Here is a 23,848-nt window from a genome sequence, read left to right on the forward strand (position 1 = left end):
AAGGCATGAATCTCTAATTGAGAAGTGTTAGGCATTATTGAGCATAATGGGGAGAGGAGATATTTGGAAATGAGGCTGGAGGTGATGGTGGGAAACAGAGATTTTCCTGTCATCCCAGAAACCATATCATATCAGTTGCTTTCTCCGCCTCTTCCCAAACCCTTGTCAGAACACAGCAGAGGAAAAGGATTAGAAAGGGTAATTTTAAACTGCCTTCTGTTACACAAAACACAGAGGGAAGTGATGGATTCTATTCTTCCTGAACAATGGTGAGGACTTCCCACCACAGAAAATGACTGTGTGCCCATTATTGAATGATTTAGTGATGTCTTCTATACTTTCTCTCACCCTGTAGAGTTTATAGTCTGATCAAGGAAGATGGCACTGGTTTAAAATGGTTCCTGTGGATACCAAAGAATCTTTATGAAGGAGCTATCAGTCCCTCCCTCCCCCATTTTCTTTTAACAGAGATGGTGGTGTGAATATAGAAAGGGACATTTTTAAAGGAAGCAGGGATATAGGAAGAGGTTACAAAGGGGATGGATCTGAGAATCTAGAAAGGATGCTCACCTGTGAATGAGATAAAAGGTAGAAAGTTGAGACAGTACAGAAGATATATCAAATATGGAATCCAGCCTTATTGGGCCCTCGCACAGTGGTTTTTAGTGAAACCTTGCCCCAGACCACTTCAGAACACAACAATCAAAGAATCTGCCTCTCCAGTCACTCAAGTATATACAAGAGGTCACAGTTCTCCTTACTCCATATAAGAATGTATCTCCCAGGGGCACCTGGGTGGCTCAGTGGGTTAAAGCCTCTGCCTTCGGCTCAGGTCATGACTCAGGTCATGGTCCCAGAGTCCTGGAATCGAGCCCCGTGTCGGGCTCTCTGCTCAGCAGGGAGCCTGCTTCCCTCTCTCTCTGTCTCTGCCTGCCTCTCTGCCTACTTGTGATCTCTGTCTGTCAAATAAATAAATAAAATCTTTAAAAAATTTTTAAAAACAAAATGTTAATACATATGTTTTCAAAGTTCAGAAGTTATAAAATATTCCCAACCAGGGGCACCTGGGTGGCTCAGTGGGTTAAGCCTCTGCCTTCAGCTCAGGTCATGATCTCAGGTTCTTGGAATCAAGTCCCACATCCGGCCCTGTGCTCAGAAGGGAGGCTGCTTCCTCCTCTCTCTCTCTCTGCTTGCCTCTCTGCCTACTTGTGATCTCTTTCTGTCAAATAAATAAAATCTTAAAAAAATATATATTCTCAGCCATCCACTTCACCTCCCTGAAGGTATCATGCTACCAGTTTCTTAGATCTCCAAGGTAAAATTATGCATTTATGAGAAAATATGTGTATTCTCTTCCCTTTTTTCACAAATTATAGTATTCTATATACCTTGCATTTTCTACACTTTGCACATTCTCTCCTTAATATCTTTGAGATTTTTCTATATTACTCCAAAAAGAGTTTTCTCATTCTTTATTCCTGCCCAGGATTTCATTTTACTTATTATAATAATGGACACTTAGATAATTTCCAACCTTTGGCACAAAAAATGCTACAGTAACTACAGATATGTGTATTTCACACACGGTCAAGTGTGTCTTTAGAAGAAAATCCTGGGGTGCCTGGGTGGCTCGGTGGGTTAAAGCCTCTGCCTTCAGCTCAGGTCATGATCCCAGGGTCCTGGGGCTCTCTGCTCAGCAGGAAGCCTGCATCCTCCTCTCTCTCTGCCTGCCTCTCTGCCTACTTGTGATCTCTGTCTGTCAAATAAATAAATATTTTTAAAAAAAGGAAGAAAATCCTAAAAGTGGAATTGCCAGGTTGAAGGATATGTCACTTGTCATTTCAAATTAAAATATTGCCAAATGACTTTTACGGAGGTAATAACAGTTTTACCCCCCAGTGATGTAAGGGCATGCTTTTCTCCCTACCACCTTGCCAGCACAATGTGATATTAACTCTACAAATATTTATTGGATTCAGGCAGTGTTCTAGGTGATTACAACACATCAGTGAATGAAATAAACCAAAATCCCTTCTCTAGTGGGGTTTATATTTCTAGCAGAGGACAAAAATAATGTAATGTATAATAATACATAGTATAAATAAACATAAAATCATATAGTATGTTAGAAGCTGGATTATGCTCTGGAAAGAATGATCAGGGTCTAAGGAATCAGGAGTGTAGTGCTTCTGGGTTTCATTGGGGTGATATTTGAGAAGACTTGAAGGAAGTAAGGAAGTTAACTCTGCAGACCTAGGGAAAGATTATTATTGGCAATAGAAATAGGCATTTCAAAAGTCATAATGCATAGGGTCGCCTAAGGTATTCAAGGAAGCACCAGAAAGCCAGGATGACTAGGGGAAGATGAAAAAGCAAATAAAGGCAGAGGGAAATGAAGTTAAATAAAGGACCAGACCCAAATTCCCAGTGACTTGTAGGCCATGATAAAGAGTTTGGCTTAATTCTGAAATGCGGAGTCACTGAAGCATTTTCAAACTTTAGGATTTTTGACAACTGAAGAGGTTAAAAAATGTTTTTTTCAGTGGTTAAGTTTGCTTTTTTTTTTTCTTTTTAGAAAGGTTGAGCACCTTTTCCTGTCTTAAATGCTATGTTATCTCCTTTTCTAAGTATGCAAATCCTTTCCTCATTTTGAGGATGTTAGTTAGCCTTTTTCATGTTGATTCATAGAAACTTTTATATATTGAGGAAATTAGCCTTTGGTTTGTTACTTTAGTCACAAATTCAGTTAACATCTAAAATGGTCTAACTACATGGATTTTTGCTTTTGCCTATTGCATTTCAAACTTTAGGGCCATAGCAATAACAGTGTGATTGTATATGGAAATTAACTCATGTTTCTCCATTCCTTCATCTTATTTTTCAAAATCAAATATATGGAGAAAAATCATTTCTGAAATGACAAAATGCCTAGAAGTTCTTAGGTGCATTTTTTAATTAACAGCTAATCAATAAAAACAGGCACTAAAAAATATCTTAAGTATCATAGCATACATACATGACAGTCTGTTTCTTTTATTTTATAGCATACATTTATTTATTAGATTAATCTATGGAGTAAGTACAAAGTTCAAAACATATCAAAGATACAGAGTAAAAAGTAAATTTCCTTGTTCCTATCTCACCACTATTGAATTCCTCTTTGCTTAACTAACTACAGTTTCCAGTTTTTTATGTATATTTCCAGATATCTTATTTGGATGCATGTGTAAAATAATCTTCAATCTGTTTGCTCTAAATGGACCCATTCCTTAAATTCATTCATTTAAGAATCAGCTATCCTGGGGTGCCTGGGTGGCTCAGTGGGTTAAGCCTCTGCCTTCGGCTCAGGTGATGAACCCAGGGTCCTGGGACCGAGCCCTGCATCAGGCTCTCTGCTCAGCAGGGAGACTGCTTCCCCTCCTCTCTCTCTCTGCCTGCCTCTCTGCCTACTTGTGATCTCTCTCTCTGTCAAATAAATAAATAAAATCTTAAAAAAAAAATCAGGTATACTGGGGCACCTGGGTGGTTTACTCAGTTAAGTGTCTGCATTTGACTCAGGTAATGGTTCCTGAGTCCCAAGGATCCAGCCCCACAGTGGGTTCCCCACTCATCGAGGAGTCTGCTTTTCCCTCTGACCCTCCCCCTCTTGTGCACTCTCTCTCTCTCAAATAATAAATAAAATCTTTTAAAAAAAAGAATCAGCTATACTGACAGGATAACATATTTTAAGATGTGGAAATACGGGACACCTGGGTGGCTCAGTAGGTTAAAGCCTCTGCCTTCGCCTCAGGGTAATGATCCCAGGGTCCTGGGGCTCTCTGCTCAGCAGGGAGCCTGCTTCCTCCTCTCTCTCTGCCTGCCTCTCTGCCTATTTATGATCTGTCTCTGTCAAATAAATAAATAAAATATTTAAAATGTTCAGTTTTCCAGCTTTTCTGGGATTAAAGGGAAGCAGGATTTCTTCTTTCCAGAGATGGATGACAACTTTATTTAAGAATGTCTTTCATGGGGCACCTGGGTGGCTCAGTGGGTTAAAGCCTCTGCCTTCGGCTCAGGTCATGGTCCCAGGGTCCTGGGATCGAGCCCCATATCGGGCTCTCTGCTCAGAGGGGAGCCTGCTTCCTCCTCTCTCTCTTGCCTGCCACTCTGCCTACTTGTGATCTCTGTCTGTCAAAAAAATAAAATCTTTAAAAAAAAAAAAGAATGTCTTTCATAAACCATTTTTTTCCATTGTTTTTTTTTTAATTTAAATTTTATTAGTTAACATAGAGTTCAATATTGGTTTCTGGAGTAGAATTCAGTGATTCATCACTTACCTACAACACCCAGTGCTCATCACAACAAATGTCCTCTTTAATACTCATCACCCATCTAGCCCATCTCCCACCCACCTCCCTCCATCAACCCTCAGTTTGTTCTCTTAGTTAAGGGCAACTTATGGCTTGTTTCCCTCTCTCCTTTTTTTTTTTTTTAAGATTTTATTTTATTTATTTGACAGAGAGAGAAATCACAAGTGGGCAGAGAGGCAGGCAGAGAGGGAGAAGCAGGCTCCCCGCTGAGCAGAGAGCCTGATGTGGGGCTCCATCCCAGGACCCTGGGATCATGACCTGAGCCGAACGCAGAGGCTTTAACCCACTGAGCCACACAGGCGCCCCCCTCTCTCCTTTTTTTAAGGGGGAGCAGGATTAATCCAGGTATGTATGGATTCAGGAAACAAAAGTGGTCATAAGTTTTGGTCATTGGTAGAATTATGTCTATGTCAGACAATCTCTGAAAGGAAAAGTTAAAAGAAATGCTAGCTTGAAATATCCTCCTTTGACCAAAGTGAGTGCCATAGGTATAGATTTTGTTGAATAAACCCTAGAATTACATTTTTAAGTTAAAATGGTCTTTTCAGTTTCTGATTTCCCCAAAGTGTAAAGGAAGAGGGACAAAAATCACTTAATTATCCTTGTGACTAGGACTGGCACTACTTTCATTGTAAGGACCCAGCTCAAGGACCACCACTTTAGTGTTTCTTTTGAGGACCAAGAACAGCAAGAATGATGAGATCAGGTCTAACCCCTCCCCCACAACTATTAACTGCTTTTTTTGACAGTTAGAAGGTTAGGTAAGTGGTTTTTTATTAGAGGAACATGTGCACACCAAGTACCTGCTTAGGCATAACAAAGCCAAGGGATAAAAAGTTTTTGAAGGAATTTCAAAATGAAATAGCCATGCTGGGAAAAAGCCAGACCTTTGTTATACTTTCTTACACTTACTCTGCGGTTTAGAATTGTTTATATTTTAAATGACAATTGGGAGGGTGTACACTATAATCTTTTTAGTTTTGGAGCCTCGAAAGGCCTTAATCAGGCTCTGGACACATGCTCTGGGGAACTATGAAATATTAAACCACAACAGGGAGGCTAATCATAGAGCCTGTCACACAGTGGAATCAAAATAGAAACAACCTAGAGGATGTAGCAGAGCAGAAATGAAAGGCAGAATAAATGTTTCACTATTCATACTTTCCTATTCAAAATTCAGTTTAGTGTTAAATGCGCACGCCACTGGATAATAAGAAAAAAATAAAAACCAACATGAACCCTGATTTTAAAAAAGTAGGAAGAGCATATTGATGAAAGAAAAAGAAGCATGCAGGTATAGCTGGATCTGAGAGATGTGTCCTCGACGCTAAGCTGCCTAAGCCTGATTCAGTTGTAATAGTGTGAACCCCTGCAGAGTTTTGAGAAAGAAACTGACATGATATAAATGCTGCTTGAGAAAAACTAGTAACTAAACATAAGATGGATTGGAAGAGAAAACATAAAATGTTGAAAGATAACTAGAAACCTGGTAGAAGAGGAATCCACAAGATTAAGTGACTAGCTGTAGGGCATGAAGGAGCTGAGGAGTCAATGATTAAAGGGAAACAATGGGCTGGTTTGGGGGCAGGTGGTAGAGGGAGCTTGGTGACCATGGCAGTATTATTTATCGAAAACCAAAGACATAGTTTAGTTACACTCCAAAAGAGGTGTGTGTGGGGCAGGGGAAATACTGCTTAACTTAACTTCATATGGGAAATAAGAGAACATAAGAGTATTTTCCTTTCATCTTGGCCTCAATGCCAAGGCCTGTACTTCCTAATAATTCAATTCAGGAGAGTCTGAGAATTACAACATGGCAAAAGAAAAAGTAATAAAAGTAACTCATTGATTTGAGGGGCACCTGGGTGGCTCAGTGGGTTAAAGCCTCTGCCTTCGGCTCAGGTCATGATCTCAGGTCCTGGGATCGAGCCCCACATCAGGCTCTCTACTCAGCAGGGAGCCTACTTCCTCTTCTCTCTCTGCCTGCCTCTCTGCCTGCTTGTGATCTCTCTCTCTCTCTCTCTCTCTCTGTCAAATAAATAAATAAAATCTTTTAAAAAAAAAGTAACTCATTGATTTGATGTAAAAGGTTACAGATCAGGTGAATCATAAGATAGGAAATGAAAGTGGAAGGCCTTATGCAGACAGGATATGACTTCCTAAAAATCCAAAGAACCTAGATCCAGTCCTGAAAAGAAGGAAAAATGTGCAACGTTTCTCATTTTTTGTTTGCTGGATAACATTTGAGAGGGGCTTCTTTTGTTCTTGGGTCATTTTTAAGCCAGCAAAGCCCATCAGTTCAAGTCTGGGTGATCTGAAAGTCACAGCGAAGGAAGAATCCGTATCTTGCACATAGCAGGCATTCAGTAAACATTTGTAGAATGAAGAAATGAAGGATTTTCAGGACTCAGTCAGTATGCATGAAGTGTGAAAAGAATCAGGAGAAGCAAATCCAGTAGCAAAGTAGAAACAGGCTAGAGTCCATATACTGCAATTCCCTGAAAGCCAAACCACTATAGAAATGAAAAATGGGAGAGTCTCTGGTTTGGTTTGGCTTATAATCCCTGAGAGCTCTTTCCTTTTTTCTTGGTTTCTTTTCAAGGTCAGAATCACCCTCTACAGTTCAGATCTGGATAAAAAAAGAAATTGGTTGGGTGCCTAGGTGGCTCAGTTGGTTAAGCAACTGCCTTTGGCTCAGGTCATGATCCTGGAGTCCCAGGATCAAGTCCTGCATCTGGCTCCCAGCTCCACAAGGAGTCTGCTTCTCCCTCTGACTTTCTGCTCTCTCATGCTCTCTCTCACTGTCTCTCTCTCAAATAAATATCTTTTTTTTTTAAAGAAAGTAATTGATTAGTTATGGCAAAAGCAAAAAACTTGAGGCTTCTCAACTCTAGTGATCTTGTCCAGGACCAGCTATGAAAGCCAGGATCTCATGGGAGCAGACTTAGTTTTACTTTTTTCTCCTCAAAAAATTCCGACCAAAATGTTTGCATTTGACAGACCAAGTGATATTTCTCAACAGTTGTTCCAAACCTTTATCACTCTCAACTCCCTACTGCATGTTGCTCTATTTTGCACTCAGCAGAGCACCTAGCAGTTCTGCTTAATCTAGATATAAGGTTATAACCTTCCAGACAGGAGCTATACCAAGAAGAAGGCCAAGCTCCAGATTCTTGGCTTGGTCACTTTTCTAGGGCCTGGCTAACTCAATAAGCTGTTTATCTTCAGTCTCTCTCCACCTGCTCCTGTCCCTGATTATTGACATACTTGTGTTTCCTCTATGCTAGAAAATTCCCTTCCTTTTTCCTCTCCACCACCAAACTTCTTAGAAGCTTTTACTTCCTAATTTCAACTTTCTGACCTTCCTTCCCAGCTTTCATTCCCACCATCGTACAGAAAACTGCTCTGGCAAACGTCACTAAAAACATGAATGATAGGGGCGCCTGGGTGGCTCAGTGGATTAAAGCCTCTGCCAGGTCATGATCCCAGCCAGAGTCCTGGGATTGAGCCCCACATCAGGTGCTCTGCTCAGTGGGGAGCCTGCTTCCTCCTCTCTCTGCCTGCTGCTCTGTCTACTTGTGATCTCTCTCTCTGTCAAATAAGTAAATAAAATCTTTAAAGAAAACATATGAATGATAATATAAGAGGTCTTCTTTGAATTCTATTTGAATTATCTGCAGTGTTAGGCTCTGTGGAGTACTTCTTTCCTGGCCTCTGAGATACCACTCCTTTATTTTTATACCTCTGTGGACAGTTTAACTCATTCATTCCTCAAATTCTGCCCATCTCTGAAATTTAGGCATTTCTAAAATTTCTCCCCTTGAGTCCCTTCTTATGCCAACACCCTCCCTCCCTGCTCCCTAGGCTTCAGCTAGGGAATATTCAGCTGAATATTCCCAAATCCTCATGTCCCTACTCCTGAAGCCCTCTCTCAAATAAGCACAGGTTAATTAGAAAATAAGCCACCCCAAGAGGGACTTCACTCATGTTATCTCCACTAATCCTGACATTTCTTTGCTGACAGGAAAAGAAAAGTTAGGGGAAAGGATGATAAACCCTGTTACAGACCCCTTGGCATGGGAGACAGACCTCCCCTCAACTACACATACCAATCCTCTAAATACTAACAGGAGGAGAGTCTCTGTGCAGACACTACGTCTCCTCCCAAGAATAATGAGGTGGTGCTAAAGTCAACTGCAGTAGTAGCTTCTAGAAGGAAGAAGCGTTGGAAGTGCCACATGGATGTTTCAGTTTGATTTTGAATTTGGAGGGTGAGAGGAGTTTGAGACTTTACTTATCTGAGACCCAGCTTGCAGGGGGTTCCCAAGTCCCACCCTTCTCCAGGTGTGGACAGTGTAGAAGACTGGGAAATTGCTGGGAGAGAGGAGAGAGGGGATACCTTCTAGGATCTAACAGTCTCCTCCTAAAGTTCCTGAGGCATCACAAACACAACTGCTCTGGAACTGATCTCGTCATTCTGCTTCTACTACCATTTTGTTAACAACATCACTTTTCACCCTCTTGACTTAGATGGAAACTTCTGTTACTGGGGACTCTTCCCTCTCTAGCAGTGCCCCATTCAGTTCTAAGAGACCTCCCTCCAGACTGGCACCTTTCAATGCTGGACCAGCTCCTACTATCTCCATACCTCTAGTCTCTACCCCATCCAATCCATGTGTCCTGCTGTAGCCAGAGGGACCTTCCCAGAACATTATTGGTCATTCCTCACCTCTTTTCATTAAAACCCCCACTGACAACGTTTAGGCTTTTAGTGGGGCATATGAGGTCCTTTGCAACCTACCTTGACCTGTCTTCCATTTTCATCACTGGTGACTCCTTCCCTCATCCAAGCATCAGTGGGCTCTTTGCAGCTTTTCAAACATACTTTGTTAAGTACTAAGTGCCAGCTATGAGCCAGGCACTAATCTAAACTTTGTAATACAGTGAGCAGGAAAAAAAGGCCCCTGCTCTCATGCAACTCACATTTTAGTAGGAAGAGCCAGTGAATAAACAAGATAATTTCAGATAGTGATATGGGGCTATGAAGACAACTAAATGGGGGTATTAGAGGGGTGGGTCGGCTCCTTTAGTGCTCAGGAAGGAGCTGGGAAGGTTAACAGTTGATCTTGAATGACAAGCAGGAGCCAGACAAGCAAAGACCTGGTATAGAGTATTTGGGGCCATTTGACCAGTGTGTGACAAAGGCCTTGAGGCAAGAACTAGCTTGGGCACTTGGCATTTTCAAGGTCCCAAAACAAAGCAGTGAGGCTGCACCTCATTAGACACTTGGGTGGGGGCAATGAGGTGAGGCCAGATCACAGGGACCCTGTGGGGCATCCAAATGAGTTTGGATACTATTTTAAGGGCAAGAGGAATACACTGAAAGATTTTGAGCCAAGAAGGGACATGCTCTGGATCACTCTGGCTCTTCCTGGAAAGGGGTTTCGGCTTGGAGACCAACCAGTTCCATGCCTTCAGGCTTATGCTCAGACCAGGGTCAAGCCTGGAACAACGATGGTCCTTCCCAGGACAGTTCCTAGGCTCCTGAGAGCTTATCACTGCAGTGCTTTCAGCCCAGGTCAGGCCTGGTTTGCCTCGCCAGCCCTTCAATCGCTCCACAAACCACTCACTGGGTGCAGGGGACAGAGTCCTGAGGTCTCCAGCTGTCACAGAACCACTTTTTTTCTGTTCTGCCTCCCTCCTAACTAATGGGGCAGTCGGACTATGTTTGGCGGGGCAGTGACAAATCCAGGCCCATGGGTTAGTGGTACAAACGAGGCTTCTCCCTAAGACGATGGAGGACACCTCGTGATAGGCAGTCCGGCCCGAACCAATAAGCTGGTGAGACCAGAGCGGACCCGCGGGAGTCAAGGCAGGATATGGACTACAATGTCCGGCGGACTCTGCGCGCGGCTGCCGATCCCTCCGCGCTAATTTACTCCGCCGGCTGTTCACCACGGGCGGCCAAGGACCAAGCCTAGGTTTTTTTCCTGGAACCGAGGTCCATCTTCTTATCACAGTTTCAGAGAAAGACCACGGAATGTCCTGGAGGTGAAACGGACTTTTTGAGGAGAAACGCGGATGCAGACTATCGGAGAGAGGTCGCTCTGAAGCCACGGACTTTCGCGCGCTTTGGCGCGGGTGGTTGTGGGTAGAGCGCCCAGGAGGGAGAAAGGAGCCGGGGGGCTGTGACCGCGGCCTGAGGGGATGTTCGAGGACGAACCCCACGCTGAGGGGGCAGCGGTCGTCGCCGCGGCCGGGGAGGCGCTGCAGGCCCTGTGCCAGGAGCTGAACCTGGACGAGGGGAGCGCGGCCGAAGCCCTGGACGACTTCACCGCCATCCGGGGCAACTACAGCCTAGAGGTGAGCGGCGGCAGGTGGGGCGGCCGGACCCGACCCCCGCCAGGCCCCACCCCCGCCCCGCCCCTACCCCACCTTTTGGGGCGGTGGGAGTTTCCCCACCGGGAAGGGTCGCTTCCCCGCCGGGCGCTGCTGGGTGCGGAGTTGGAAGGGCGGGTGTAGACCCATCTATCCATTTTCTTTCTGAGGCGGGAAACCGAAGTCCGGAAGAGGGGCGGCTTGTCCGCGGTCGCACGCCCCTCGGGGGTCCCCTAGACTCCACACCAGCTTCCCGCCGAGCGCCGCAGACGTCACGATAGCGCCCATAAATCTATTAAAAAACCAAATACCGGAATGGTAAAAGCTGAAGTGAGTTGTAGTGCCGACACCACCGCCCAGCCCTTTAAATATGTCATCTCGCTCCATTCTCGCCACAATCCTGGGAACCGTTCCACCGGAGTGCCTAAGCTACGTGCCCAAGGCCGCGCGGTTAGTGGTGGAGCCGCGCGGAGTCCGAGCCTTCGAACCGCCCCGGCGGGCGGAGCTGTGGGCTGCTTGCTGTGATGAAAACCATCATTGGCAAGTGGGGCTCAACCTTCAGCCCCAGCCTCCTCCCGTCTCAGTATCCTGATGCTTACCGCAGCGCCTGACTTTGAATTAAATAAGTGCCGTCATTACTGGGTTTTTCCCCTAATCATTCTCGCATGGAGCCACCCCCCCCTCCACCAGCAGCCCTGTGAATGTGGCAGGGCAGTATTATACCTGCTTTCCAGGTAGTAATATCAAGGCCCAGAGGACTGTGCTGCCCAGGGTCATTCTGCTAATTATTAAAGGACTCCAGTATAGAGGTAGCATTGCGATGGGATGTATTCCAGCATACTCCTCCAGTAGCCTTAAATTCAGAGACTTTCCTGCATAATCCAAGGGGCCTGGGCTCACTGACTTACCACCCGGTGAAATAGTTAATTCATGAATGAATTATTATTATTATTAATGAAATAATTAATTGCATTCAGAGGCATGTAGTTGGATATTTGGAGTTGAGTGTTGAGGGAGAAAATACCTAAGAGACGCCCTTGTTTGTCTCTGGGGTAAGACTGGTAGATTGGATAAAGGACAGTGACATGCATCCGTGGGTGGCACGACTGGGAAGCTGAAGGAAGAATAGGCAAGTAAGGGAGATTATGAATTATGGCCACTCAGTGAAAACAAACTAATTTTTAAAAGCCTGAGAAGGCATTTCTGACTTCCTAAGTCCTCCTTTGCTCTGTCATTGAATAAACATTTACTGAGTGCAAAGTGTAGTCGAGGCACTAAACTCGACACCTCTTTCAAAAGAAACAAGATTTATCTGTTAAGAGAGAAAAAAGCATGTAGAGGGGAGGGGCAGAGAGAAAGTCTCAAGCTGACCGTGCTTTTAGCCAGGTACAGGACTTGATCCCAGGACCCTGCCCCACCCAGGTGCCCCTCAAATTCTTGAATATACCAAGTTTCTTCCCACTTGCGTGTTTTCTCCATGCCATTCCCTCTGTCTGGAAACCTTTCCCTCACTCCCTACAACAGGCAGATTGAAGAAATATATCTGAAGAGCTAAGTGAACAAGATGAAGTTGATAGGACACCTTAAATGTTTGATTCAGAAAGCACAGATGTATGAATTAAGATTTGGGGACTGCTGTTTTGTCCCAAGTCTTTTATTTTCTTCTTCCTCTTTTTTTAATTTTGTTTGTTTTTGATGAAAGGCTCTTGGAGTAGGTATTTTTATATCTCTCTTTTTTTTTTTTTTTTTTAAGATTTTATTTATTTGACAGACAGAGATCACAAGTAGGCAGAGAGAGAGGAAGGGAAGCAGGCTCCCCGCCGAGCAGAGAGCCTGATCCGGGGCTCCATCCCAGGATCCTGGAATCATGACCTGAGCTGAAGGCAGAGGCTTTAACCCACTGAGCCACCCAGATGCCCCATATCTACTCTTTTTCCCTAACCCTCTCCCCAGGGATGCCTGGGTGGCTCAGTCAGTTAAGCCACTGCCTTCAGCTCAGGTCATGATCCCAGGGTCCTGGGATTGAGTGCCACATCGGGCTTCTTGCTTGACAGGGAGCCTGCTTCTCTTTCACCTCTGCCTGCCACTCTGCCTGCTTGTGTGCGTGCGCTCTCTCTCTCTCTCTGTCTTCCCCTCTCTGACAAATAAATAAATAAAATCTTTAAAAAAAAAAAAATGAAAGAAATCCTCTCCCCAGCTCCTATCCCTGTCAATATACCTGACAAGCCCCCACTTACATTTCCCCCTTGCCTTTCCCTCTCACCCCTTATATTTTGATGATTCACCACTTAACAAGTTTTAAGTCTTCTGAATTCTCTGACCTCTCCTCAAAATCTGTTACTCTACTATATATTCTCTCACACTTTATCTTCAATTCTTATAGCATACATCTCACCAGTTAAAGATAACCGTTATTTGTTCCTTTTCTTCACTCTAGATTTGGAATTACTTGAGGTCAGAAACCATCTTTGTATTTCTAAGGTCTAACATCAAAGAATTAAAATAAGTAATATAGTTGACTTTTTTTTCCTTCTTTTTTTAGGGAGAAAAAGCAAAAATACTGGTACTTAAGTTTTCTCTCTTAGTGGTGTTTTAATCTAGTAACCTGTATCCAGTGGCTCTCTAATACTTGGATACTATTCCCCAAAATTTGTTAATCAATGGTGGTCCAAAAAGTATTCAGCCACAAGCTTACATGCCTCATTTAATACCTTGAGCAAATAAGACTTCTCCATACATTAGGGTATAACATGGGGGTTTTCTTTTTGTTTTTTTGGTTTTTGTTTTTTTAAACTGGGTTTTAATTCTATTGGCCACCCATTCCTGTCCTCCGTTTTGGATTATTATAAGAAATCTTTCATTGTTTTTATTCTTTTAGAGACTGGTCTTAAAGAGGCTCTGCAGAACTGTGCTATAAGATTTGTGTCTAATTTTTAATCCTTAAATTACATATGTAGTTCAGTGGTAAAGTCATGAAGTAATTTTAGCTTGGAGATATCTCAAGTCTAAAGCAGACAATTAAGTGTTGAATTCCCAAATGTCACCTTTTTATACCATTGTAAATTGAGGTATCTACTACAGTGGAGAGGCTTACTTACTGTTTTAACCCACTGAGCCACCCAGGTGCCCCTTACTTACTGTTTTAAAGATTGGGTAGATAATTCCCCAAATGTTTACCTCACAAAAATGGTGGTCTTTTTATGTTGTACAAGATAGATAAGAACTTTTTATGTGTGACTTGCTTGCCATCTTTCTACTCTGTTCTTTCCTTTCCCTGCCATACTGGTTAAAAAGGAAGCGTAAGGGGCACCTGGGTGGCTCAGTCGTTGGGCATTTGCCTTTGGCTCGGGTCATGATCCCGGGGTTCTGGGGTTGAGCCCCAAGTGGCTCCCTGCCCGGCGGGGAGCCTACTTCTTCTTCTTCCACTCCCCTTGCTTGTGTTCCCTCTCTCACTGTGTGTCTCTCTGTCAAATTAATAAATAAAATCTTAGAAAAAACAAAAGGAGGAATGCCTGGGTAGGTCAGTTGGTTAAGTGGCTGCCTTCAGCTCAGGTCATGATCCCAGCGTCCTTCAATCTTCAGTCTTCTCCCTCTGCCTCTGCCTGCCACTCTGCCTGCCTCTACTCTTTCTATCTCTCTGACAAATAAATAAATAAAATCTTCAAAAAAAAAGGAGACATAAAACTGAAGTGGTGGAAAGGAACTTGAGCATCATTAAGGCCATGACTGGTGTTTTCAAATCAAGTAAGCTAATGCTGAGGCTGAAAATTTTTAAGAGAACTCCTTCAAATAATATCAGATTTGGGGTGTAGATGAGAGATCTATTTTTATTTATTTTTATTTTTTTAATTTATTTTATTTTTTTAATATTTTATTTATTTATTTGACAGACAGAGATCACAATTAGGGAGAGAGGCAGGTGGGGCGGCGGGGAGCAGGCTCCCTGCGGAGCAGAGAGCCCGATGCGGGGCTCGATCCCAGGATCCTGGGATCATGACCTGAGCTGAAGGCAGAGGCTTAACCCACTGAGCCACCCAGGCGCCCGGAGAGATCTATTTTTAGATTAATGCTGATATATCATCTTACACAGGACTGAAAATAAGGAGTTTTATACTCATTTCTGTAAAACTAAGCTTTGTGTGACCTTGGGCAACTATCTTCACTGCTCTGGCCTGTTATATACATAACGAAAATAAGACCAAATAGTTCTAAGATCCTTTCTGGTTTTAGAACTCAAGCAATTTAACATAATATATTCATTTTGCTGTTTGTCTTTTGCCTGCCAGGGAGAAGTTATACACTGGTTGGCATGTTCATTGTATGTTGCATGCCGCAAAAGCATTATTCCCACTGTTGGGAAAGGTATCATGGAAGGAAATTGTGTATCACTTACCAGAATACTGCGTTCAGCTAAACTAAGGTAAAGCACTTGATTTTTCAAACACTTTTATAAGTCCTAAATTTACTTTTAGAATTTAATTTCTGCAACTCTATTCCATTTAAAGTTTGTTGTCCTATGGGTATCCTTTTCCAATTCTCATATTCTTCCATTGCCTTTCTTCCTCAAATTCTGATTTCAGCCAGAGGAATTTATACTATTTTTTTATCTGTAATTTTTTCATTGTTTTTTTAACATTTGGAAACAATTACAAGCTTTTAGAAAAGCTGCAAAATAAGGAAAGCACCTAACATCCATATACCCTTGACCCAAATTCACCTCTTATTGACACTTTACTCTATTTGCTTTGTCATTTGATCTTTCTCAAATTTTTTTTCCTCAATCATCTCAAAGTAAGTAGCCTGCATTATAGCCCTTTACCCCTAAATACTTCATTGTGTATTTGGATAACTACCACAGTTACCAGCTTCAGCAGAGTTAACATTGATATAATAATTTAATCTGTCATCTCTATTCTAGTTTTATTAGTTGATCCAATAATAATCTTTATAGCAATTTTTTAAAAGAATATTCTAATCAAGGATTAGGTACTACATTCACTTACTATATCTGTTTAGTTTCCTTTAATCAGGAATATTTGCACAGCAAGAATGTAGTCCACAAACACTCCAACCCCTTTTTAAGAGATTGCTCCTCATTTTGGATTTGTCTTATGTTTTCTTGTGATTAGAGACAGGTTCTACACCCCAGATAGAAAACCACATAAGTAGTTTTGTGTCCTTGCCGTATCACATCTGGAGGCACAATATCCTTGTGCTTTGCTTGTGTTAATTTTGATTATCTGCTCAGTGTGTTTTCCTATAGTTTTTCTACTGTAGAGTTAATATTTTTTACTGTGCAACAAGTAAGCAATCAATGGGTCTTAGCTATAGCTTTTACTTGCTCTGGCATTAACCATATGGAACTATTTGCCTGGATACAAAACAAAAGAAATGGAAGGATCCAGATTTGGATAGGTAGTAATGTTCTCTGTTTCTGGGTTTTTCACCCATGACAAAACTATTCGAGGTTGTTGTCCATTTACTTTCCTCGGTTTCCAGCATGGAAGACAAACAAACTTTAAAAGACCTGTCGAGGAAGAGCAATTAAAGTTTCAGTTTATGCTAAATTTAAAAAAAAATTTTTTTCTCAGAACAATTTTAGTTTGCATAAGTGGAAAAATAATACATTCAAGACAATTTTTAAAACTTCAGTAGATGCCAAAAAAAAAAAAACCCAACTTCAGTAGACCCCAATTTTTGTCATTTATGATAAAAATAAAATGAAAGTATAATTAAGATTGATGGGAGTTCAGGTAATTTTTTTAATTGAGTAAAACCTCCCTCTTCACTGCAGTATAAAATAAACTGACTTTTTTCTATCAGTGCTTCTCATATAAAATTTTTAAAATCTTTATAATACTAGGTTGTTGGGGAAACAGAACAAAAAAAGAGTAACTTAAAATTTGGAGCACATGATAAAAATTTCAAATAATGAAATATTCTGGAAATAGCTGGTGATGATTACACAATGGGAATATACTTAATACCACTTAACTGTACACTTAAACATGGTTAAAATAGTAAATTTTATATTATACATACTTCTACCAAAATTTTTAAAAGGGTTCACAAACTTTCAAATAATACAAAAAAATCTGTTTTTCAGTGTTTTAGTTTTTTTAAAACACAATGAGATCATATAAGTATTGTTGCTTTTCTTTTTTTTTTTTTTCCTTTAAAGATTTTATTTATTTATTTGACAGAGAGAGACACAGCAAAAGAGGGAACACAGGCAGGGGGAGTAGAAGAGGGAGAAGCAGACAGGAACCTGACACGGGGCTCAATCCCAGAACCCTAAGATCATGACCTGAGCCAAAGGCGGGTGCTTAACAACTGAGCCACCCAGGTGCCCCTGTTCTTGCTTTTCTTACTTTATATTCTGGTAATTCTTCCATATCAACATAAGTAGCTCTTCCTTGCTTTAGGACTTAAGATATAAGGATATTTCATGTATTTAGCCAACCCTTTACTGATGACCATTTAGATTGTATCCAGTTCTTTGTGATTACAGACAGATTATTGTGAAATGTATTTCAGATAAATTCCTAAAAGTGTAGGGATGGGTCAAAAGACCCCCATTTTTTAAATGTAGAGTGATGTAAATTTTTTTTTTAGGTGTCAGATTCTTAACTACTAAAAGAGCATAGAGTATCATCATGTTCATTCCTACAAAAAAGAATTACAAGTGATGTTATTATTTTCATTGATTTATAATAATTTGGGCTGTTTATGAAATTTCAATTTTAAGTATAATTTTAAATGATTATTTAAGATCTTTATAGATAGGGAAAAATACCAAATATTGCTAATAAATCATACTGCAAAATATATAGAAGTGCAGATTATAGATGTACATGTAATACTAGCAGGTTTTTTTTGAGTGTTTACCTGTGAGCTAGGCATTTAATATGTGCTAAGGGTTTGTATGTCTTTATCCATTTAATCCTCACAGTTAATCCCATGAAATAAATCTCATTTTATAGATAAGGAAACCTAGTCGCCTAGAGCTTAAATTACTTCCCAAAGGTTTTATACCTAGTAGGTAGCAGAATATCCCAAATCCATACTGTATTACATATGTATCTACCCATAATATTAGTATGTCTGAACTGTATTTATATTCAGCTTCAGTTTGTGAAAAAAAAAACAAAACAACTTCCAACTTAAAAATAAGTTTCAACTGGGACATCTGGGTAGCTCAGTCGGTTAAGTGCCTCTCTTTGTCTCAGGTTGAGTATTGCATCCAGGTCTTTTCTCAGCAAGGAGCCTGTTTCTCCCTCTGCTTGCTCAGCCTGCCACTCTCCCTTTTTGTTCAGGCTCTCTGACAAATAAATAAAGTCTTAAAAAAAAGTTTCAAATAAAAGTTTATTTTGCTATTAAGTGTAATATTAAAAAGTAGTATTTGGGGGTGCCTAGGTGGCTCAGTTGGTTAAGCGACGGCGTTCGATTCAGGTCATGATCCTGGAGTCCCCGGATCCAGCCCAGTGTTGGGCTCCCCACTCGGCAGGGAGTCTGCTTCTCCCTCTGACCCTTCCCCCTCTCCTGCTCTCTCTCTCTCTCAAATAAATAAATCTTGAAAAAAAAAAGTAGTGTCTGTTGTGCAATTTGAATTTTTAATTTAGTAAAGAAGTTGTCTGCATCTTATTGTTTTAAGTATTCAGAAGTAATTTTTCCACATTTTCCCCAAGTTTTTCAGTTACTTAGGGTTTAAATCAAGATGACATCCATTCATTCATTATTTTCATATTATAATAGAACCTGAATGAATATTTCATGAAAAATTATTTCTCATACATTTTAACTGGAACACTGGTGATACTAAATTTTTACAAAGTAATTTTCTTTTTTATGTTTTGAGTACCATTGAAATTCAGTAGTATGCTGCTATTGGGACATATACCCCATATTTACCATCTGTACTCTACATTTATTAAAAGGTGTACATGTGGTAAAATATACATAACATTGGGGCACCTGGGTGGCTAGTCAGTTGGGCATCTCCCTCTTGATTTTGGCTCAGGTCATGGTCTCTGGGTTGTGGGATTTGGCCCCGTCAGGCTCCCAGCTCAGCGGTAAGTTTGCTTCTCTCCTTCTTCTCCTGCCCCTCCCCCTACCTGCTCTCTCTCTATATATAAAAATGAATCTTTAAACAATATATATACATAAAATTTACCATCTAACCAACTTTAAGTGTACAGTTCAGTGGCAATAAATATATTTACATTGTTGTGCAGTCATCACCACCATCCATTTGCAGAAATTTTTCAGCTTCCCAAAGTGAAACCTCATAACAATTAAACAAAAGCTTCCTTCTCCCTCCTAGCCCTTGGCATTTATCAGTACTTCATTCCTTTTTATGGCTGAATAATATTCCATTGCATATATACCACATTTTGTTTATCTGTTTATTAGTTGATGGATACTTGAGTGGTTTCCACCTTTTGGCCATTATGAATAATGCTGCTATGAACATTTGTGCATAAGTTTTTGTGTAGACATATGTTTTTATTTCTTTTGAGTATATATGTATGAATGGAATTATTGGGTCCTATGAGAACACTCTGTTTAATCTTTTGATGTACTGTCAGATTGTTTTCCAAAGTGACTACACAAGTTTACATTCCCACCAGCAGAGTTTGAGGGTTCCATTTTACCCATATCCTTGCCAATACTTGTTATTATCTGTCTTTTCTTTAAGGCCATTCTAGTGGGCATGAAATGGTATCTTAGACTTCCCGAATGGCCAGTGATGTGGAGTTTCTTTTCATATGCTTATTGGAGTATGATTTTTTTTTTTTTAAGATTTAATTTATTTGAGATAGCGAGAGAGCACGAGTGGTGAGGGGAGGGCAGAGGAGAGGGAGGAGCATGCTGTCCACTAGGCACGGATCCCAACTTGGGGCTTGATCCCAGGACCCTGGGATCGTGACCTGAGCCGAAGGCAGACACTTAACTGATGAGCCACCCAGGTGCCCTAGAGTAATGTATTCTTCTTTACAACAGAATTCCAACGAACAGAATTGTTTTGAAAGCTGTGAAGTTTACTTTGCTTCTTATTTTACTTTAAAAAATCATACTCCTAGGTTAAGTAATAATAATGCTATAAGTTTATTTGTTTCCAAACATTCTGATGTGCTTTGTTCCAGGTTAGAACAGCCATACTAGGAATAACAATAAATACAATGGATTTATATAAGTATATATTAGTCAAGCATCTTGTTTATAAAAAAACAGATACCAACTACTGACTAGCTAACTAGTCTTTAGACAGAGTGTTTAGGATGACTTGAGAAAACAGAGTTGGAAAATGTCCAGGAATAAAATGAGACTGGGTAGAGCCAAAAAGCATATCACAAGAATTCATCTAACAAGGACACGACTTACATGGCTGGCAGTGCCATTTCTGGACATTGCCACTGTGTTTGTCCCTAATAGCTGAATATTGCTGATGATCCTGCTATAAGAATTTATCACTTGCTCAGTTCTGTGCATTTCAACTCCAGTTTCAAAATCACAAACATATATCAAAGACCTCAGGTTTTATGCCTTCACCCTAACTTCAGTGAAGCTGATCTATCTAGTAGACAGCGAGACTCAAAATTGGGGAATTCCTTGAACAAGAAAGAATTTCACATGCTGAGCATCCCTGCCTCCAAAACAATCTCCTATAAGGGACTCTAACTTGTTACCCAAAATAAATATTTAGTAATCCAGCAAAAAAAAAAAAAAAAAAAAAAAAAATTGTTGCTATTATTGCTAAGAATCTTTTAAAGAGACTCAGATTCTCAGATTTCAGTCTGCATATCTGGAGTTTGAATACCTATGGATAATTAGCTGATGATGTCTTTCATCACCTTTTTTTTTTTTTTAAAAGATTTTATTTACTCATCTGACAGACGGAGATCACAAGTAGGCAGAGAAGCAGGCAGAGAGGGAGAAAGCAGAGAGAGAGGAGAAAGCAGGCTCCCCGCTGAGCAGAGAGCCTGATGTGGGGCTCTGTCTCAGGACCCTGAGACCACGACCCAAGCCAAAGGCAGAGGCTTTAACCCACTGAGCCACCCAGGAGCCCCCGTTCCATCACCTTTTTTAAAAAATTCTGGGCCGCCTGGATGGCTCAATTGGTTAAGCAGCTGCCTTTGGCTCAGGTCATGATTCCAGGGTCCTAGGATCGAGCCCCGTATCAGGCTCCCTGCTTAGCAGAGAGCCTGTTTCTCTCTCTCCTTCTGCCTGCTGCTCTGCTTACTTGTGCTCTCTCTCTGTCAAATAAATAAATAAAGTCTTTAAAAAAAAAAAAAAAAGGTATCATTCTGGTGCTGGTTCAGTCTTTACTGAACCTGGCTAGTTCAGTCAGTAAAGCATGCGATTCTTGATCTCAGGTTTGTAAGTTCAAGCCCCATGTTGGATATAGACATTACTTAAAAATGAAATCTTAAAAAAAAATTCTGTAAATGGCACTAGACACTTAAATGAATGCTACAAATTTCAGTCTAAAACCATACTAACATGAGGACACAAAAAATGTACCCATGATTGAATAAGCCAGAAAGGTGGACTAATAATCTATTAAAGTAATTTTCTGGGTATGTACTACCTTTTCATTTATATTTGATGGTGGAACCACATATTGGAACACAAACACTTGAATTTTATTCCTAAACTATAACTGTCTGGTGCTTTGTGATCAACTTTCACAATCCACTACTTGGGAGATTCTGTTTGTCTTCAAACTAATTTCATGAACTCAATCTGTTCACATTGCTTTAATATATTTACAAATTATTGTCTGGGTGCTGTAGGGAATGAAAGAAGTAGATAGGTACCATTACTTCATGGATAGAAGACATTTATGTAATGACCACTAATTCAATATCTATATTCCCATAGTGATTCTGGAAGCCAGAGGAATTTCATAGCACTTGGGAATAAGGTTTTTCGGTTGCCTTTTTTTTTTTTTTTTTTTTTTTTTATAAATTTACGCTTTTAAGTAAAGATTTTTTTTTCTTTAATCAAGATTCTTAAGATTCGTAGGCATAAATAAAATGTTAACTTGTCCTTTATATAAACTCACTTTAAAGTTGAACTTTTAAAAAAATAAAGTTGCTTTTGTTTAGTTTAATACAGTTTTTTAGTAAAATGAAGAAGTGGATGGACATGTCAAACCTGCCGCAAGAATTTCGTGAACGTATAGAAAGGCTAGAAAGAAATTTTGAGGTGTCTACTGTCATTTTCAAAAAATTTGAGCCAATTTTTTTAGATATATTTCAAAATCCATATGAAGAGCCACCAAAGTTACCTCGAAGCAGGAAGCAGAGGTAAGACTCTTAATTGTTATGTAATTGACATTAAAATAATACAAATTATGCTATAAACTTTGGAAATTTGCATTTTTGAAAGTCTGCTTTTTAACAGAAGTATCCATTTGTAAAAAAATTTTTTTTATAAAAAAAAATTTTAATCCATTTATAATTACCATATCTGGAAATTCAGGGTAATATTTTAACTTATTTTTTATGGTCTGATTATTTTGTGCAGATTAGAAATATTTAAGTCCACTTAATGAACCATAGGTTGTCCTTTGTGAATAGAATTTTACATGTAATTTGACTTTACTATTTGTTATTTATATTTGCTGCTTCAATTTAAATGACCATGTGGAGTGATATTACCAAGTTAGTTAAAAAGTACATTTTTTCCTTTCTAGGAGGATTCCTTGCAGTGTTAAGGATCTCTTTAATTTCTGTTGGACACTCTTTGTTTATACTAAGGGTAAGGTGATACTTTCAGTGGTTTTACATTTCTGCTGTGGGAACTTGATGTTATTTGACATAAGAGGTTTCTGATCTTTGTGTTTTTTTCTTATAAAGGTAATTTTCGTATGATTGGAGATGACTTAGTAAATTCTTACCATTTACTTCTGTGTTGCTTGGATCTGATTTTTGCCAATGCCATTATATGCCCAAATAGACATGACTTGCTGAATCCATCATTTAAAGGTAAGACCTTATTTACTTTTGAAAACTAGTCATCAGTATTTAGAAAAAGTTTTAAATGTTGACCATATTCGTCTAACCATTTCCTTTTGCTTTTCATATCCTGTCAAACTAGGTTTACCATCTGATTTCCATACTGCTGACTTTAGGGCTTCTGAAGAGCCTCCCTGCATCATTGCTGTACTGTGTGAACTGCATGACGGACTTCTAGTAGAAGCAAAAGGAATAAAGGAACACTACTTTAAGCCATATATTTCAAAACTCTTTGACAGAAAGGTACTGCACTTAAAAGTAAATGGCTAAGATTTTTAAAGGTCAGCAGCAAAAACCTCTAAGGAAAAAATAATGTTTTAAGCAAGTTCTCAGCATTAGGACTCAGGGTCAAGATTTCCAGGTTTCAGTCTCTGCCATGATTTAAAATGCTGTAATGCAGAATCACCCTATGATCTTTCGTGATGTGCAAAACTGAGCTGTTAAAGACTGTGACCGGGGCGCCTGGGTGGCTCAGTGGGTTAAAGCCTCTGCCTTCGGCCCAGGTCATGTTCCCAGGGTCCTAGGATCGAGCCCCGCATCGGGCTGTCTGCTCAGCAGGGAGCCTGTTTCCTCCTCTCTCTGCCTGACTCTCCGTCTACTTGTGATATCTCTCTCTGTCAAATGAATAAATAAAATCTTAAAAAAAAAAAAAAAAAGACTGTGACCATCTATATATACTTTCAAGTAAATGCACTGGCAGAGATGGCTGTAAGAGGTTTTAATAAAAGAATTATAAAGAACCGAACATTGGAGTAAGCCTAATAAAGAATTATGGAAAGCAGAAGGTCAGGGTAAATTAATTTACTGCCACAATTTGAATAACTGCTGACTATTTACTAAAGATGGGGTGATACGTAACAACTATAGCTTCAATTTTATATAAACAGAACAGAAAATCTGTTATAGTTTTATAGCCACTTACAGGCTACCTGCATGCATTTTGGATTTTTTTTTCTCAGCAATTTACTTCGCTAATTCTGTGTTTATGAAATGGCTTACTCCTCTTGTTCTCAATTTCTTATTTTCCCAACATTGAGCCATTTAATCCAGCTAGTACTTGAGTTTTCTCTTTGGTAAAAAAAAAAAGGGGGGGGGGGA

At 40.2% G+C, this 23,848-nt stretch overlaps 1 protein-coding gene across 4 annotated transcripts in view; it reads left to right on the forward strand.

Annotated features, from left to right (window-relative positions):
- Positions 1 to 10,287: 10,287 nt before the first annotated feature.
- The window catches only part of RBL1 (RB transcriptional corepressor like 1), a 68,702-nt gene continuing 55,141 nt past the window's right edge, over positions 10,288 to 23,848 (forward strand). For all 4 annotated transcript variants that reach the window (XM_032845746.1, XM_032845748.1, XM_032845747.1 and 1 more), the window contains exons 1-6: positions 10,288 to 10,712; positions 15,014 to 15,147; positions 21,839 to 22,039; positions 22,429 to 22,493; positions 22,592 to 22,720; positions 22,833 to 22,993. In XM_032845746.1, the coding sequence (XP_032701637.1) occupies positions 10,557 to 10,712; positions 15,014 to 15,147; positions 21,839 to 22,039; positions 22,429 to 22,493; positions 22,592 to 22,720; positions 22,833 to 22,993 (846 nt within the window). In that variant the 5' untranslated portion in view covers positions 10,288 to 10,556. The remainder of the gene's footprint in view (positions 10,713 to 15,013; positions 15,148 to 21,838; positions 22,040 to 22,428; positions 22,494 to 22,591; positions 22,721 to 22,832; positions 22,994 to 23,848) is intronic.

Source organism: Lontra canadensis, unplaced genomic scaffold, assembly GCF_010015895.1.
Source record: "Lontra canadensis isolate GAN:19392208 unplaced genomic scaffold, GSC_riverotter_1.0 scaffold169, whole genome shotgun sequence".
In the NCBI taxonomy this organism is placed as follows: domain Eukaryota; kingdom Metazoa; phylum Chordata; class Mammalia; order Carnivora; family Mustelidae; genus Lontra; species Lontra canadensis.